The sequence below is a fragment of the Corvus brachyrhynchos genome, unplaced genomic scaffold, assembly GCF_000691975.1.
Source record: "Corvus brachyrhynchos isolate BGI_N302 unplaced genomic scaffold, ASM69197v1 scaffold14, whole genome shotgun sequence".
NCBI lineage: Eukaryota > Metazoa > Chordata > Aves > Passeriformes > Corvidae > Corvus > Corvus brachyrhynchos.
In genome coordinates this window covers 14530068-14549829 of record NW_008239110.1, presented here as the reverse complement: position 1 = coordinate 14549829, position 19762 = coordinate 14530068, and the positions used below count along the sequence as shown (strand labels likewise).

The following is a 19762-nucleotide window of genomic DNA, read 5'->3' as shown; positions in this document are numbered from 1 at the left end:
GTGCAGAGATGCTGGGAGCTTCTTGCCTCAATGGCTGGCACAGTGCACAAAATCTGCGGTGTATTGGTCTGGTTCAGAGGAGATGTGAGATGAGCCCTGTGCAAACCCTGGAAGAACAGGTTGGACTTTGCTGAGCTGATTAGTGGTTCTTGGCAAAAGATTGCCACACTGCAAAGAGGGATGGAGTGGGGCCCACTGAGCTTTCATCAGCATTTTTATTCCACCTAGATGCACTCAAATCATAGTCTCCATTAGCTTGCACTGAGTGATGAGTGTGAAAGAGCTACAGATGCATCGAAGGGCAGAACCGAGAACATTCTTGACAAACCAGAAAAGTGGCCTTGAAGAGATGTTTGGTAGAATCACACCCAGCACAAATACTGCCCTAAGCATGAACAGGCCATTCCTGCAGCACAGCAAGAGGCTTCCCCATTCTGCAGGGGATCGAGGGGACAGAGTGTGGAACCCCATGCACAGTAATCATAGGGTGGTTTGAGTTAGAAGGGACCTTAAAGATCATTTAGTTCTAACTCTCTTGGCAGTGACAGGGACCTTCCACTAGACCAGGCTGCTTAGTACTACTGGTAAACACAGAATTAGAACATAACAAAGGGTAAAAGAGTAAGAGATTTATTTTTAATATCAAGAACTTCATTTACACAAACTAAGTTGTCCATTAATATCTTCCATTTTAAATAAATTCACATTTATGCACCAAACCACGTAAAATAAGCTAGAAAATTGTCACAAGAATACTAGAAAAACAATTAGATTTGCTTCCATGCTAGAAATCACACTAAAGAGGCATGTGATATAAATGTCCAAAGTTAACTTATGTCCAATAGAACATTACAAAAGGACTTCCAACTTCATAAAAACTAACAAAAGCCACACAAGAGAAAAGGAAAATCACTTAAAGCCACGTTTTCTCACAAAAATTTAAGCAGTTGGTAATGTCAAACTCACTAACACTGATTTGAAGCTTTGGCGTATGCTCAAAAAATGCATCCAAAGTAGCCAGGCTCTTTTCCATCCTGTTTACTGATAACATTGCGCCCACCTCAGTGTCTGGTGAGCTGAGCAACGCACCATGCGGACCGACACGTGCTCACTGCACAGCGAGATAGTGTCACAAACGTGCCACGCTTTCCTTGGAAAAAATGTTAAAGGAATGCAATTCCGAAAACATGCTGAACCAAAGCTGAGAGACATCTGGCTCTTGGCGATTGAGCAGATACAATGCGGTTGGTGGAACTGCATCCTGAGCGAAGCACAACAACATTTGACACCAAAAGTGGAGTTCTTATCCTGCGTATTCTCAGGTAACAGGGTCTACGCTAGCAGCTCTGAAGGCATGAGCTCTCTAACCTATGGCACGTCTGAAGCCAAATGCTGGGTTTGTATTCTTTCACTTAAGGCTGTATGTTGACTGAGGCTCACAAATACATCTTCCCTTGGTTTTGAGGGGAAGATAGGGAGGCAAGAAAACTAGACATTCCCTCCACTCCACTTGATTTTGTAATTAATTTCATTGCTGCGTCTTACCACGCCCGAGAGAGCAAGCAATGGTGCACATTTTGAAACTCAAACTTTTCCAGCCAAAATGACCATATGAAATCAGCAGCTGTGATAGGTTCAGTTTCTGTATGAATAACCAGGTGGCTCTTCCTGCCCTCCTTAACTCTGCTGCCTAATGGGCATAGGGCAATGCCAGACTGTATCAGTGAAGGAGAAACAACTTCTTGTGACAGTAAGTGATTTTAATTCTGTTAGGAAATAGATCATGTACCAACACTCCTGAGCAAGGGGCACCTGGTATGGATGGTAGACAGCTGGTGTATGGGCTACTGCTGGCAGTTGAATGCTTTGCACAGCTCTAGGTCCATCTGTCTGATGTGGCACTGAGAGGGAAGCCAGAAACCAACGGATAGAAAAGAGTAAACCAAAATAAATAAGAAACGGAGACTGGGAGATTGTTAGGAGGGAAGTCATATGTAGCTGAAAACTATTTTAGTCACTTAACACAGAATTTAGTGCATTATAGCCAGTGACTTGCATGTGGTTTTGATGATGTACAAAGTACCTGGTGATAAAATGGCCCATCTAAAATAGAAATAGGGAGAGGAAACATTTCTCCAACACAAGGACGGGATAGCAATTTTCCAAAGCTGACAAAACCTTGTTGCACAAGTTGTGTGGTGAGGGAGAGCTGAAAATCACTGTCTGGGCAAGTCTCTGAAGAGAGGCATGTGGGGCTCAGGAGGGGCTGCTTTTTAACACTGAAGCTCTTCTTCACTTTCAGGGAGTCGGGTGCCAGCAAGGGAGCTCTGAGCGCTGGCATGGGCTGTAGAGCTGAGAACTTCTTCGAAACTGCCTCCTGTGTTGCCTGTCCCACCAACCTTGGTCTGAAAAAATGCAAAGACACAACAGAAAGTTCCTCTGCTCACATTGAAGCAAGTCCCCTTTCCATTCCACCCCATGGCCATGGAGGGCAGGGAACTGTTCAGGCAGAGAACACATAGGGATGGGTTTTTCCTAAGAACAGCAGCTATAAAACCAGTCAAATAAAGCAGCTTCTTTACTCCACAATTTCTAAACTAGGCTGCCATCACAGAATCTGCCAGTGGCATGTCTCATATGCTTAAAGGAACCAGTCCCTAAGTAGATGCCAGGTAGGATCCTAGACCCTAGCAGTAAACCCAATGTGGTTGTTTACCTGAGTAGCTCACACTGGTTTCACTGTTTTTTCCAGTTCTAGGCAGGCTGGATTAGAGATGGATATTAAAATGAACTGGTTAATTTGCAGAGTAAAGTGGCCTACATGCCAGCAATGGCAACACAGCTGCTCGCAAAATACATAAACCATACTGGGATTTTGGACAGCAGAAGGAATGTAGTAACCAAAGGACAAACCCAGCAGCTTGAATCCCTTCAGGCATTTGTAGCTACCTAGATACTGGTATATAAAACTGCCAGCAGCATTTTCATGGGGGAAGGCAAGGAATAGATACCAAAATACATTACTGAAATATATCCAATGTGCTTGCACATCTACTTCCAGAATGCTTCAGGTCACTGAATTTGTAATAAGTATTAAAAATAAAAATCAGTAAGACTAAATCTCTGAAAAAGAATTTTCCTAACCAAGATGGAGCTGCATCTAAAGATTTGGAAATGACCAAGACTAAGTGACGAAGAGACAAAGCTGTCGTGATTAGGCTGTCTTCGTAAGAGAACATTCTTTTGTGGCTCTGCTTGCTGATATGTCCACTCCAAGTTGATTCAAGCCTGAAAATAGGACAAAACTTTTTACTCCATCCTAGAATTGCAGCAGAACTCAAGCTGACATTTTTTCAGCCTTTCAGCCACTGAATGCTTAGGAAGATTATTTTAATTAAATGAACTTTGTGTTCTAAGTTTCCAAAGGGTTAATCCTATGTAATCCTGTTTCTTTAGCTAGCACAGCAGCTTACCTAGCTTGAAAGTTCAATAAAACATTTAATTCATCAGAGTTCAGATTTTCAGAAAAGTTGAAAAGAATGAGGCACCCTGGTCCTGTTTGATTTCCAGGGGCAAATGAACTAGTATACTCTCCCAAGAAAGCTGCAACTAAAGTTCAAACTCCAAGAGCAAATAAAATCTAAATGTTATGAAATCTGAACATTGGTTTTGGCTGACTGCAGAACATTGTAGGATCACTGAAGATTTGTAGCTAATATGGGGGCTGGGAGGAAGATGATAAGACTACTGCTGTTCTTTTTTCAGGGGCCTCTCTGGGTAGTTCTCCATGTTTTGAGACCACAACAAAATCCTAGAATTGAAGGGTAACTCCATGATTTCTCCCCCCATCCCCTGGTCTTCCTAATCTTGGAAGCCTTGGAACAGAGGCAGGGAAAAAGAGGAGCAATGCTGAGACATTCCCGTTTGTCCACAGTCTACACTGGATCCATGACTCCGTTCGCACAAGAAAATGAAAGAAAGAGAATACAAAAAGAAAATGTTTCAGAAAATGTCAGTGAGTTTGCCAATAAAGATGGACACCGAAGGTTTCATGAGAGGTGGAGGATTATTTCAGACTCAAAACTTACTCTATTGTCCTGCTTAATTACAGATTTCTTAAAGGATGATCTAAGAGCACTCTGAACACAACAGGCTGAGCTGGCATGACAAATACTCTCCTCTAGAACACCTTTGCTTAATCAACAAAATAAGATCAGGCTCCTCAAGCAGATCACTGAGAGGAAATGGTCTTCAGAGCTGTGCAGTTTGAATTACCTTTTTCTATTTCTGAATGACACATTGAGGTGAGTGGGAACAGACACTCCTTACCACCACTATTTTTGGTATTTCTGAGACCACTTGCTAACTTTGGCAGGCAGCAGAAATAATTTCGTAGCAACAAAGCAAAGAAAGACAATTTCTTTGCATATTGCCTTCATTTTCCATTAGAGCTCTTGCACTACCATGAAATTCTTGATAGAACAAATTCAATCAGTCTCCTGTACAAATGATAGGGACAACTAAGCTGTCACACTTCAACACACACAGCCATGCAAGTCTGTCCCTAACCTTTACCTTAAGGCTTGTGACAGTGGTTTCAACCTTCTCCTCAAACGATTTGAAAGTTGGAGAATTCCTAGGAGAAAAGAAAAAGGTGAAGGGAGGAAAACGAGTCAGTTGCCAACATCATGGGATAATGCCACTGTTTGATCAGTTCTTACCAGGCAGCACTGCCAGGGCAGAATGAAGGCTGGCTGGCAGCACAGGGCTATGAACACTCACTTGTGCTCTGTCAGTCAAATCCAATTATGGTAATCGGATGAGTATTTTGTAGCTACAAATTTTCAAAAGCAGAACCTGCCTAGTAATTGAAACCAAATGATAACTGGCCTGCCTAATCTATGATACATTTGTCATGTTCTCAGAAGAACAACCAGACAATGCTGCCTGTAATGCTGCTTTTCTATGACTTTATCCATTTGTATTGTTGCTGTAAAAAAATAAACATTTTTTTCAGCTGATAAGCAAGTTCATAACCTACATTATTAAAAAGATGTCAAGTTTAATGTCCTAAGGCTGGGAAGAAGGAGATTAGAACTACATGGGAAGTGGGTCCCAAATGCCTTTGAGGAATCCTGACCCCCTATTCTGTGATTTTGTGACTGCTGCTTTTAAAGATAAAGACTTTAGATAGACTGTGTTCCTAAGGTGCTCTCTGACTAAGCTAAGCTTTTCTCTGTGTTCACCCAGCACAAAGGAGACTTGGACAAGTCTACAGTGGGTAAAGGGGACCTTCTTCTGGTTCTCTGCTCCTTGCTTGACACCTGAGAGCTCATTTACAGCATACATTGTGCTTCGTAATTAGCACAGACTCTGAAGCTCAGGCACTGTTGTCCAGCACAGTTCCTGGTTCTGCAAATACATTTATATCATATCCCTCATCAGGCTAAATTAAAATTAAATTTTTCCTCCGTTAAAATTACCCAAATTTAAGGGAAGGGCAAACAGAAGCCAGTTGGGAAAATAATGCAAATTTAGTTTCTGTTATTTAGATGACAAATTTTTTCACAGGGCAAGAAGGGTCAAAAGGAGAGAGAAACTGAGTTTTATAACTTATATTTGACCCATAGGTCACATCGGTGAATGCTTGCCTTAAACTACCCACCTGCTGAATTTGAATTAATTAGCATCCATCATATAGCTGGGAGTTTGTTTTGCCCACATGCTTGGCACAGAGTGGGGATGTATTTAGAGGCCAAGGGAGTAAAAAGAAAGCTGGATACTAATTTTATTGAAAACAGTCAGAGCTTTACTTGAACAGACATCAATATTTGGCTGCAGTCAAGTAAAGCGTGATTATAGCCATTAAAAATATGAAAGCACTCATGTAAAATCCCTCTGTAGGAGCGTGATCCAAAGCCTGTTGGAGTGGAAAGCATCTCTGACGTTAATGGGCTTTGGATGATGTTCTAGAGACAGCAAAACAACTGAATTTCAGCTTCAGTCATACAAACCTGATAACAATCAGCTATCCAAATACATCTCAGAACTGCTTCATTTCCTCAAAGGCTTGTACAAGAGATTAAACAGTTAATACAATTAAAATGGAAAAAACCCACAGCTAGCCTGTCCTGCAGCCCTCATCTACATGAATAACCTTAATTGATTGAAGTGAGACTACACATCCAACTAAACTGCAGGATCAGGATCAAAGTATGCAAATCCTCCCTCATTATTCGGTTGAACATCACCATAGCACATAGAATGTGGGTAGCACATTACCTCATTGCAGGCATGCTTATGGAATGGCGAATAGAGTAGCTGTGGGATGAAAGCAAAACATAAGAAAAAAAAAGCTGTAAAATCCAATTTCCAATATGATTATAGTGTATTTTTTAAACTTAGCTTTAAATATACATACACATATTTTCCAGATTGTTGGTGTTCTTCCTCTCCTGATGGCAAGGGATGTCAAACTCCAGCTTACTCTCAGTACTAAAGATCTTACTACCACATTCTCAGGTCAACTGACCTGCAATAGGGCTCAAAAGAATGATGCAAAACAGCTCCTGACAAAATCTATTTAAATGGTACAGCCCCCTGTTATCGACAGAGACACGTGAGAGGGGCACAGAGAGCCACCTCTCTGTCCCACAGTGACACAGGATGAGCTCTGTGTTAAGCAGGAGGGATATTTCAGGTTTGTGCACATCAGCAGAGCTGGTTCGGCTGACTCCCAATCTCAAACAGCTCCTGCACAACTGGCTACGTAAACAAGAGGTTTCTTTAACCAGAAAGGCAGCACTCACTTATCCACACCTCTCCAGGACATTTCACCTCCTCCTTCACTCCTCAACTTTCCCAAACGTAGGGAGCTATTTTACACAGCTCTCGTCCAGCTCTCCTTGTGACACTTCCCTCCTCAGACTTCCCAGCAGCAGAAGTACTGGAAGGTTGCAAGCAGAGGATGGCGCCTCTGCATTACTCAAAGATCCCCAAATCACGCTGCACACCTTTAGCCCTACCGATGCCACCCACTCTGACTGCTTGACTTACATGAGCCAAATTTTCCCACCTGAGCCACCAACTCTGCTTTCAGAGCATCACCTGTTCCCCGCTCCTGGGAAGCATCAAACCTGATCCAAATAAGAACCTTCATTTGAAGTTTAAGAACTTTCCATAAGCACGTTTAGATCTGAGCGCTTTAAGTAAAGTGTGTGCTGCAAGAGTGCGTCTTTTTCCAAAAATCCCTGCACTGCTACTTTCAGTGTTGACTGACAGCTGCAGCCTGGTCTGACTGAGAACAGGGAGAGCTTTACTATAAGGGCCACCAACACTTGGCTGCAAGCAAAGCATGATTATAGCATTAAAAAAATAAAGCTCTCATACAAACAGCACGTGTGTTTGTTTTAAACTATACAAAATCAGAGCAGCACTGAGTCTATACACAGATTTTTTTTCCCCAGATTAAAGATTCAGAAATGGGGTGGGGAAGGGATAGAAGAGCTATTTGGCAAGCAGGTGGAACATGAATTCTAATGCAAACTGTTTCCTGTTGTGTATATTTTAAGGCTTCTGCTAAGATCAGATAGACAAGAACTGACAGCAGACAATGCAAATATTTCATGTTCGAGTTTTCACATAATTTTTAAGACTTATGAAAGATTAGCCCAAACATTTCACAAGTGCAGCAAATCTTTAACAATGCTTGTTAAATTAAGCAAGCATCCTTGCCATTTTAGTCTTGTAGCACACAACAAATAGGCAAACATAGAGTTTGGAAGTATTTCAGCATAGACTGCTCCTCTTCTAATAGCAAAACATTCCAAATATAGAGGTTTAAGTCAGAAGATTAAATTCAGAAAGCTGAGAGATGGCACATGACAGACAATCCAAATATTAAGTGCACATTTTTTGAGTTCATATTTTAATTTCTCTAAAGAGGTAAGAATGCAAGTTATAGAAACAGTGCAAATATCTTCTGTTAGTACAAGCCCAAAAAAAAGACATACATGTCTGTGATGGTGATCACTGCAGAGAAGAGATCCTTCATGACAGAGGTGGGTAAATATTACATTTTAGTTTCATGTCAGAGTGAGTTAAGAAGGTCAACCTGTGCTGTACTTTGAAGTTTACTCAATGAAGTAAGAGTCCTTGTTAGCATAACTTAGCTGAATGGAAAAAATGCTCTTGAACTTTTCCATGCACTGAAGATACAAGGCCAGAGGGACTGGCAGGGCATTCAGGGCTGTTCAGCCTCTCTTCAGGGTGAACTGATGTAAAGCCAGACCGCTTATGGAATCTTTGAGTACATATAAAATTGTTTTCTAATTCATCATATATTCAACTGCTTTACAGAATCAATAAACTCAAACTCTAAGTATAAAGAACTCTTTTATCATCTTCAGAACTTGGAAATTTCCCCAGGACTCAAGGCTTTTAAAAAATCATGACCAAGATACTTTTGCTCAATTGAAGAGGAGGTAATTAAATACTTCATATAATCTTTACAAAACTCAGCTGAATAGAATTTTTACTCTTTGTTGCTCATGTTCAACCCTCTGACAAAAAATATGGTTGAGAGAATGGGATTACATATCAGTAGGTTTTCCCAAGACCAATGTCTTTTGAATGCATTCATTATTTGAATTTGAGACTAATCTACTCAAGGCAAACACTTAGTCCAATCCTTCTCTTTCTACACTCACCATGCTGTAAAAATGAGGCATAACAGTTCAAGTACCATATGCTTTTATTCTATATAATGATGCTGAAAGGGAAGAGGTTACTGCATTACAGCCCATAAAACAAATCCTGTCAAACACAGAGGCAGTATTCAAGGAGAGTAATGTGTCTTACCCAATTGAATGCGATCTGTGGTGGATGCACAAGGAAAGAAAAGCAAGAATTAAAAGTATTAGGCAAAAGCAATAAAATTAGACATATATATCTGTAGCATGTCAAACTACCCAAGGAGAAAAATAAAACAATTTGCATTTAAATCTTGATGCTGGAATTCACAGTAGAATGTGGATGAATTCATATCCCTCCAAAGCAAAAATTTTCACGCAGTCCTTCTCTATGCAGTTACCTATACTGTACGCATAGAAGCACAGAAGTTCTGTCTACTAAATTTTGTGTTCTCTTCATTAGATCAGATTTAAACAATGCTAACTGGTTTCCTTCCCTCATAGCCTCCCTTGGTATCATTAAAAAAAGTATAGGTGAACTGGAATTGTGCATGTACATAAGAGCAAATGTCCTGTTTTCCCCTCTGAATTCCTTAATCATCTCTCAGTAAAGAAAGGTATGGAAAAAATAAGGAGTTTTTAATTCCTAAAATGACATTTTCTAAAATACCTGTTCCTTGTTGAAAACAATACTTGAAACACTTTGACACTGTGTTGGAGCTCACAAGAAACTTAATTAAGGCAGAACTGGGAGAGACACACTAATATACAATATTCAAAGGATGTCATTAATGTTCCAAAGTCGAGAAATGATGAGGCAGACAAGCCTCTCCTTCATCTGTGTTACTGATGTAGTCTTTAATTACAGACCACTTCAAGGGAACACCTGCCTCATGCAGCGAGCCAGATAGATGGTGCACACTTAATGAACATCTCTTCAAATACTTATTTTTCACATCCTTTCTCAGTGTGTGGGGTGATGCATTATTTACTGTGCACTGTTCAAACTTTGCTCCAAAGAAAAGCATTGATTTCTTCAGGTTTATTTACAGGGTTACAGACATCATCATGTATATAGGTGCTTCTCAAACATTCATGGGTTTATCTTCGCAACACCTTTCTGCTTAGACCCGTTTAAGTGATACTGTTGCCCTCCTTTTACTGCCTGCTGGCTCCCAGTAACAGCCATCCCCTTCTCCATGCCAATACAGATACTTGCACAGACATATGATAAAGAAATCTCTTACTGCAGACCTCTAAAAACCAGCACAAATGAAGGGGTGAATGTCTGTGGAAGTAAGAGGCAACAACTGCCTCATCCATCAGCAAAAGAAATGGTTATGAAATTACGTTCTGAAGCAAGGTAGTATTGCTATGTTCTTGATAGGGGTATCAAAAGACAGAAGGGTTTGAGAAGGGTAGTTTCAGGCATGACACCTACAGCATCTGAAGGAATTCAGATCCAACAACAGTTCTGAGTGCCCAGAACATCCCTAGATCACAGAAATCCTAAAAGGCTGTGCAAAAACTCCATCATCACCACAAAAAACAATGACAAAAAACCAAAACACACAACAATAAAGGCACACCAAAAATCAACTCCCAAAGTGGTAAAGCAGATTAATCATACCTGAACCATCCCCCAAAAGATTTTGGCTCAACCTGCTTCTAGAAACTTTAAATAAGAGAGATTTCATAGCCTTCAGATATAACCCTTGTTCAGCTGCACCCATAAGCCACCAGGCTAGACTTGCTAGCCCTTCTCTGCAAAGCTGCCTAGCCAGTGACCCCCATCTCTGCTTTTGAATTTTTTTTTCATTTGTCAGTAAAGCGTTCCTACACTGAATTTTATAATTTAAAATAATGTGGAATTCTAATCTTGGTGCCTAAAGTGATTACATACCCTGCCACTGTAGTCATATGGGAATTCAAAGTGATACCATCCTGACACCTTCATCTAACCCAGCAATGAAAATGCTGATGAGTAACAGACTCAGGACAGATGCCTGCAAAATCCTGCATTATGGTCAGCTACTGAGACCTATTCTTTGGATATAATTTTCAGTTCCCTATGCTCTCTTCCTGCTAAAATATAACACCTAAGCTGTATTTCTCCAGTTCTGCAGAAAGAGTACAGACAGCCTTATCAAAGTCAAGCTCTATCACATCTACCTCCCATCTATCCTCTATGACAGGTGCTGTCAGTTCAAGATAATTGTTCTTGACAAACCCTTTTATGTTTTTGCCATCATGCCATCTTCTAGAAGCTTAGAAAATAACAGGTTAATGCATTCCTCCAGTATCTGCTTTGTAGTTCCCAGAACTTCTCTTGCCCCTCTGGGGACAGATGAACTTTGCCTTTCTCCACCCCTCTGGTGCCTCCTCTATACCTTCTGTGCTGATCTCTGAGGAGCACATTCAACTGCCACACTCATGCCCCCAGGCTCTCTCTTGCTGCCGTCTTTTGTGTCTTTCCACGTGTGCCTTCCAATCCCTGGCAGGAATGAGGCATTATATTACCTTCATTCATCTTGAGAGCTGGCTCATCCCAAGCACTGAATTTGAAAGGGGTCTGTGTGATCATGTAATTAAAGAAAACGTACCAGACAGCTGAATGAAGGAGCTATACAAAATGTAACTGCTGACATCCTAATTTGCATGCATGCCTTTGTTAGCTTAATCTTTAAATACCTTTACTTCAGTAGCAGCAATGTATGTGGTAGCGTGCATATAGAGTGTAGTGTAAGTAGTTTACTTTTTCTTTCTTTCCTCTTTTTTTTTATTTTTAAGCAACCCAAAACCCAGAAAGTCTCTCACTTGGTATCACAACTTGTTTCTAAAAAGGTCATCAGCAGGGATGAAACATAGATCCATATAGACAGCTGCAGAAGCAGGGATGAAACAGGTCCATATAGGCAGCTAAAGAATAGTCCAGCACTATAGCATGAGCATGAAAAGATCCAAACTTTAGCAGAAAGCAAAGGAAAAAGGGATAAAGATCCTCAACTTTATCCCTTCTGTGCTCTTCTTAGCAAGAGCCAGGTTAAAATGTCAGTGCAATATCTTATACTGAGAGATCTGAGCCTCTGATCACTGCCCTGTGAGTGACCTGGGACTATCCCCTTGCCCTTCACCTTCCATACCAGAGAAATATTAAAGGAGACAATATGAGCTGGAGATGTAGGAGCAAAAAAAAAATCTTGCTGGCATATAATTAATCACAAGACCTATTAATGAAGAATCTATTATCTTAGCTATACTGCTAGTGTCTGGTTTGTATTCTAAAGCAAAAGTATCTGTACACTGGTTTTATATGCATTTCTGGTATTTCTAGAAACACGATATTAAACAGGATGCATTATTACTGTAAAGAGACCTTACAGGCACTATTAATTAATACAAAATGCAGAAAATGTAAAATGCTATTGATTATTCATGCACAAAATGAATTAGAGAGTTGTGACACTGGGAGGATGGGGTGGGGATGAAAGAGAAGCATAGCAGCTGCACGAAAAGCACTTGGTCCCCAAAGGGTGGCACCTCTGTTCTTTCAAACATGCAGAATTTTGTCATTTTTCTTTCTTATAGATTTTATCTTCTTGAATGCTAACACAGCAAAATAGCACATTTGGGGGAGTCTATCTGGCCTATTGTTGTTATATGATATTTTAGTAATATTTTTAGAGATAAAACAAGATGAAAATTAAGACCCAGCAACTTCAGAACAGAAAAATGTGTTGCACATAGTGCTCTGTACAGTGGATATAACAGGCAAAGTAGAAAACAGAATTTTGTTTTATGAAGAAGGCAGCCTTCAGTATTTAGTCAGTCTGACTACAAACCCTTTCAAAATCACCATCACCACAGGCAGGCAGTAAGGCTGCTGAACATACTGGGAATTATGATGACATCTGGATTTTAGAAATCAGCTTCAAGTTTCTGCTCTGAATGAAAGCAGAACAGGGATTTGCATCTGGATGTCATTGGTGACTATAAACCTTAATGCCTAACCAAGAGAATTAAGCTAGAGTCTAATGTTTGTTTAAAAGGGCATTATGGGAGGGGGTGGTGATAATCCATACACTAGATCACTGAAATAAAATTATTTGGATTAGCAAAAAAGCCAAGCCAACAATGACACAGAAAATTCTTGCCTCTTTACAGTTTACTTCCCCAAACACAACTGGGATTGGAAAGGGAGGGGGAAGATTTTTAAAACCTGGTTATTTAAGTGATAAGGTTTGTAATGTGACCCCACACAGAACTGCACCTGCCCAAGCTGAGCCAAGAACTTAGGCCAGCTTTGTTGCTCAGGGAAGCATATTGACCATCACTGCAGATTTAGGATGTGCAGCAGATGCAGAAGGCCCAAGTCACACCACGCTCTCTATAACTATGGGAGCCTGGCTAGACTGCTTGCTGCTTCATCATTAAGCATCAAGAAAACTCTCCTAACTGAGAACTTAAATGAAAACAGCAAGTACCCACAAAAAAGGCAGCACTGGTAGTTCATATTTTCCTGAAAAATTCCCAACCAGATTCAAGGTAATAATATCAATCAAAGAAAGCTACTAGAAACCAGATTTTTGATTAATCAAAATGGACTCAGCCTCTGCTCTGAGCCCTTGGCTAAAGGGCTAATGGGATAAATATCGCCCATCTGCCATGTCAGAAGCATGACTGCCATGGCATGAGGGCTGATACTGACAGGTAAGACAAAGGCATTTGGTAAGAGATTAATTAAGAGAAATATTAAATGATAAACATGCTCTATTGCTTCAGCGCGCATTTCAGCTGGGTGCGGCTCCATGAGCCGCACTCTAGATCAGTGAAGACATTTCTGCCTTTGCAGTTAATCTCACACCATGTGCAAAGCACAAGTAATAGGACCTGAGAAATCCTGAACTGCTAAGTCATCCTTCCCTCTATGATCCAGAGCCAGCGCTCAAGGTATTCACACAGAAACTCTTTGTCGCTGCTGTGGGATCTAAAAGGTAGAAACAGCAACAGGACCTGTTTGCTGAGCTGTGGGCTCATCTTTTTCACAAGAGGAAGTGTTAGGAAAGAACATAAAATGAAACGGAATATGTGGGGCCAAATACATCACACACATCTTATACATTCCTCAAAAATACAGAATACAGCTATAAATGCAGGGAAGGCAGAAAGAATTAACAAAGGTAGCAAAAAGACTTGTGAAAGTGACTCATCCAGCTGGAGCCTGTAAAGAGGGAACAGAAGTGAAATACAATAAAACCACAAGAAATAATGAGTGAAATGAAGGTCAGAAGAACTCACTCACTGTTTCTCATAATGGAAGAGCCAGAAGGCACCAAAGGAAAGACCAGGGAGACTCCAAATAGGGAATGAATGAATGAACAACAGACTTTACCACATAAATTCCTATTCATCTGGGGAGACATGAGGTGTTATGAATTTCAAAATCTCATATAAGTTAAAATCAATTCTGAAAAAGATAAATTCATGAAGAAAAACCCTCAAGAAACATCTAAATGAACGCTCAAATTTCTGTTTTAGAAAGTTCTCAGCTCTCAGATTTCTGAATGCTAAAAAAAAATATACTAGGAAAATATAATTGCACGCCTGCTTATTCTTCTATCCTTTGATAGGCATATACTACTCAAGAATGTTTAACTGTATAAAGTCAAAAATTCTTAGTTATGTTTATAGTCTGGTTGCAAGTCACTCACTAAATTTCCATTTTGAACTGCAGTGTGGAAAAAGACACTGTAAAGCAGATGACACAGTAATGAAGATTTTCCTTCTTTAGTTTCACCTAGAGAAACATTAGTACTTCTATAGAGGATTTATTAAGCTGTATGTAAAAAGTAGGTATTAAGGGGGGATTCGAAAGATTTAAGATCCAGAATAAAAAGTGGAAAAAAGTTTTAGCTGCCATGAATTAAGCTTCAGCCATTTGCAGCACACACAGCTCTTAGGATATGGTTACCTCATACATTACAAAAAAACAAAAAAGGGAATACATACCAATGGGATAATATGCAGTATTAATAAATGAGACTGTAACTCCACAGGTCAAACAGTATATTGTAGAGTTACCCATGTCCATTTATTTCATCACAAAAAATCAACTCCTTCAAACACTCAAGAAGTTCTGTAATCCTACTACCTAATGAAAACTGGAACGCTGGTTTACAGTATACAATTTCTGTTCTCATACTGAGGAACTGTAAGACCAACACTTTAAAAGATACATCAACATATAAAGCCTGACACTGAAGTTTCCTTTAAGTGACAGCTCTACTGACCCCAACTCCTGTTACTTCCATCATATCTATTTTTATACAACTGCAGAACAAAACTTTGCAGCACATCTTGAAAAAAGGGATTAAAAATAGCCTGAAATATTTTCTGTCTTGTCACAAGCAGGTCCTAGATAGGCTTCTTTTCTTCAGATGGTATTTTTCTCCAGCATCCACATATGAATAAAATTGGGTTAATAATGATCTAACAGCAATCTTTTGTTCCATTTTACTTGTACGTTTCTTTGAGTTTGCAAAGTTATTCCGAAAGGATTTCTGACTATACTTTTTAAAAAAAAAAACAGAACTCATATAAATTATATCTTTGGTCATCATTATGCCTTCTTTTCAGTTAAAACATGAATGTTAGTAAATACTCTCACTACGAACTACTTGAACCTTTAAAACACTAATATAGAAGGAAAAGAAGAGCTGACAAATGATTTATACATTTTGTCCTCTAAACAAGACCAGAGAAGCAGCAGATGCCAATACCTCATATCTCCAAACTTCTTGCTGATAGCTGTTCCTACATTGCTGATAGCTGCTGTTGCTTTTTGCCCCGCATGGCTCAGGGTCTCGTGTGTTTTCTTGTAACTGGAAACAAAAAACAGAACAGAAATAGTGTTAAGTATTAAAAAAGAGAGACTAGAATCCCTGCAATTAATTTCCCTCAAAGTCCCAACCACTGAAATGTTAAGAAACATAGCTCAAAACAAAAGGTGAGGATGCCCATTTCTGCACAGCTTACAAAGTGCAGGGCTCTCCAGAGAGCAATCCTTCACTAAGCCATCCTCTCTTTCCTCCTTGCAGATAACATCCCCCAGATGGGTCCATTCAAACTGGTTAAAAGAAGAATGCAGTGATTTGTTGAATACCTGTTTGATACAACTTCTGTTTACAGAAAATCATATTTACATCAAGTATGTATTCTTCCAGCAGACACTGACCTTGTGGCAAAATCTGCTGTCTGAAGCACGAAAATAATCACAACAAATACACCTCAGCTATTTCAAGCATATATATATTAGGTAAATTTAACAGATACAAAATGATTCTGTGATATTGAAAATAGAAAAAAATTATCAAATCTGTCTCCATATGCCACAATTTTCCTTTTTTTCCTCACTTTTAAAAATTTCTTTAAAGAAAGAAGGCTTGGGGAAGGACAGAGAAAGAAAGATGAAGAAACCTAGATAGTGAATGCATATTCTCAGTAGGACTGAATTATTTTAAAAGATGTCACTAATTTCACTTATAGCATGCAGATTCAAACAGAATAATCTTAATTTACTGATCCAGAATACACATTCTGACCCATACAGACCCTTCAGTAAACTTGCACTCTCAGAGTAATCAATAAGCTTTTCTGCACAGATGATTTTCTGCTGACTAAACTAATTCTGAGCATGTCAGAGGCCTCCTTCTGAGTAACTTATCTGATACTCCCAGTGACGCAGACAAGCTCAGAATTAGAAGTACTGACCTAGTAACAAAAGGAGAGCACACTATAATCAGTCTTGTATCCTGTGGTGTGCGTTGGCAGACAAGAACTGAAGAAATGATCATGAAAAATTCAGAAATAAAATTCCACTGATTCTCATTCTCCTTAGAACAAGAACTGTAGGATTGCAAGCATGTACCAAAATACACTGGTGACTGATAAAAGAGAATCCCACTGCCTAAGTCCTTACAACAGAGTATTTTCTCCTTATTAGTATGTATATGAAAGCAATAACTTTGTGGAGGAAGGAGGGGAAATAAGATTAACATTTGCAGTATGGCACATCACATTTTATGTCACATCCTTTTAGCCCCAGCAGTACCTATTGCTGAAAGTCCTCTGTTCTGGATTGTGTTTTACAAACCACTGGTTTGACAGCAGATGCCACATAACGCTCTGTTCTTTCAGACAATATATTTTGATTTTATGTTCCTAAACCCCAGCATCCTACTGATCAAACAAGTTCTTAAACTACCAGTGAATGGGCTCCTACTGTGAAGGTGCTTGTCTCTGTTTTCACTGACTAACAAGACAATCCACAGGGAGTAACTGAAGACTAGGGTACCAAATCTCTAGGAGTCTCCAGTTAGATAAGCTGAACCAAGCACATGCACAATGTTGAATGACAACAAGGACTAAAACATTGCAATGCTGGCAGAAGGAACACAAATTATACTTAGAAAGGATGAAGGTCATGCCTGTTTTATTTATTGTAGTACAACACAGAGAAGATGGAGAAGATTGGTTTTTACCAGATCTCCTTTCTCCTTAGCCAGTCTGTCCTTGGACATAGAAAAATGCAATACCCATTTCACTGAGGCCTCGTCCTCTAGCTTTACTAGTTTAATAGCTCTGTCATTCACTTGCTGAGAGTAGATGTACTCTCATAAACTAGAATGGGATGAGACCCTAAAATAAGGATGCTACAGTCAAACGATGAGCACGTAGTTTTTTGGTAAGAGTTGCCTATGAAAAAGAAGAAAACCAAATATTCTGTTGCCTGTGGCATACAAGTCTTAAAGTGTCTGCTAACAGAGAAGCTTCCTAAACCATTCAGCACAAGTGGAATTTTGCTGATGACAAAATGAAGGCCAAGACTTGACTTCCAAGTCTAAAAGGTCCTTTGTAGCACAACCCATTTATGTACAGGTTGAATGTACATAGTAAAATACTTTTCAGATTGAACTGATTTTTTGAAATGACACCTTGGAGTTAATTTTATTCACATATTTAACTTTATGACAAAATGTCTCCATGTCTTATCATGTTCTTCACACCATGTAAAATGATTAAGAGAACAGTCCTAAATGTCCCATACAGCAGACAGACCTAAATTTCACTGAGAAACATTAGAGTCCCCTACATATTTCTGAACATTACATTGGTTAGAACACATCTTCTGGAAACTGGCTGATATGACACTGATTTTGACATTCCAACAATATTATGTTTTCTCTGTAAATCACATAAACGCAACATCCTCCAGTATGTCCACTAGCAAGAAAGACATGGTGACTGCATTTGTGTTCCTAATACTTTTGGCATTACATAAGAGTGTAAATCCAGCTAAAACTGTTACACAACCAGTCTTTTTTCAGCACCAACTTCAGCAAAAATGACCTATGACATGACCCCTCCTCCCTTCAGCAATGCTGAAGACAAGCTTTAAGGAATAACAAAATAACAAAGGTGAAAATTGAGCACAACATACAATACCTGTCAGCAGAGACAAGAAACATTAATTTCATCAATATTACTATGATGTTATTAATCAATAACATCTGAGCTCACTGATAGCTTAAAAATCAACCCCCTGCCCATTCCCACCTCTCCACCATTATATGTATCACTATGCCTTCTTCATAAATAATCTGCCCACAGAGCACATTGCCTCACTGTAGTTAGATATGCTCTGTGTTGGTATTTTGATATATGATGCACAGTATTTTGGCTCAGATATTTTTATCCTTGTAGTTATGTCATATTTTCAGCATCCATTTGATATCTTGCCAAGCACTCTGGTAATAATGATCTCTTCAACACATTCTCTCTGTCACCTGGGAATCTGCTCAGCTGTATTTCGCATTAATCATCTGACCAAGCAGTTTGCATCATCTCATGTAACTCAGAGCAGTTTGTACTTTTGTTTTTATTCACTGAACAGCCTACCTCATCTTCAGAAACCTTTACCACCAGAAATAAAGTTGGATATTCCAGGTAAGAACTACAGACACATTAACTGGAAAAAGTGCTCTATGTATGGTTTAAGTCCTCCTTACACCACCAAGTGCTCTGCATGCTAAGTCATCTACAACACCTGTGCACTGTCATCCTTTGAGCAGCCACTGCTAGCAATCCTTAGGTGAGTGCTGACCACCAGCTCATTGAGACAGGTGACAGCACCTCAGCAGTCAGCCAGCCAGCAGCTCAGATTAGACCAGTGACCCCAAAACTTATAGGTGGAAATGCTCCAGCAAAAACAAACTCAGATAATTTAGGATACAGGGATTCAAGAAACAGTACCTTCCATCCAAGCCATGGTGTGCATTTTTACACAAATACATCATTCCATTCATACAAAGGCACCATCAGCATTACACCAGGTACCCAATAGCATTAGCAAAAGTAGAAACAGGCTACTTGATTTATTCAGTTAGAGTAGGAATGCCTGCTCTGATTTTGTGGCATCTGAAAATACTCTGTAGCACAGAAGAATTGCTGGTAATGGTTAACAAGGATCATAGTCTGTGCTTTCACTTAGCACTTAACAGTAAATATTTATAATGTATTCCATAGACAACAAGGATTAAACAAATAAGTTATATCAACCACTGTCTCAATTGTAAACTTGTAAATAACACTCACCTGTGAACACTTGAACATTATCTTTATATATGACATTAACCTAAGAATTTCATCCATCAGCTTCTGATTATAATTCTGTTTTCAAAATAGGGTATTTCTTTAACAGAAGCAATTATTTATAAAACTGATTATCAGAGGTTATCACAAAACATGCTGATATTGCAGTTATATTCTGATAACATGCCCAACACAATTAAAGGCAGCTTTAAAGATAACTCATGTCTCCAGCGCTATAACATACTATTTAGACAAAGTAGATTTGCAGCATTATTTTGACCGCATTTTCACTTGACAGTTTCATATACTACATTTAGGTTATGCTATCCTGTGACAACCAGATCTCACTAGGTGATTTTTACAGACAGTGAAAGGAAACACAAGGAGATACTGTTTCATAAAACACAACACGTGAAGGAAAG

General features: G+C 39.4%; 1 protein-coding gene across 3 annotated transcripts in view; it reads right to left on the bottom strand.

Moving 5' to 3' along the window:
* Nucleotides 1-610: 610 nt before the first annotated feature.
* TPD52L1 (tumor protein D52-like 1) overlaps nucleotides 611-19762 on the bottom strand; it is a 31242-nt gene continuing 12090 nt past the window's right edge. Inside the window, exons 3-7 of one of the 3 annotated variants that reach the window (XM_017739650.1) lie at nucleotides 15470-15571; nucleotides 8860-8874; nucleotides 6283-6321; nucleotides 4576-4636; nucleotides 611-2405 (exon numbers count right to left, since the gene is read on the bottom strand). In XM_017739650.1, the coding sequence (XP_017595139.1) occupies nucleotides 2274-2405; nucleotides 4576-4636; nucleotides 6283-6321; nucleotides 8860-8874; nucleotides 15470-15571 (349 nt within the window). In that variant the 3' untranslated portion in view covers nucleotides 611-2273. Of the gene's footprint in view, nucleotides 2406-2460; nucleotides 3289-4575; nucleotides 4637-6282; nucleotides 6322-8859; nucleotides 8875-15469; nucleotides 15572-19762 lie in introns of those variants that run through there. The other 2 variants (XM_017739652.1, XM_017739651.1) reach the window with 2 other exon arrangements.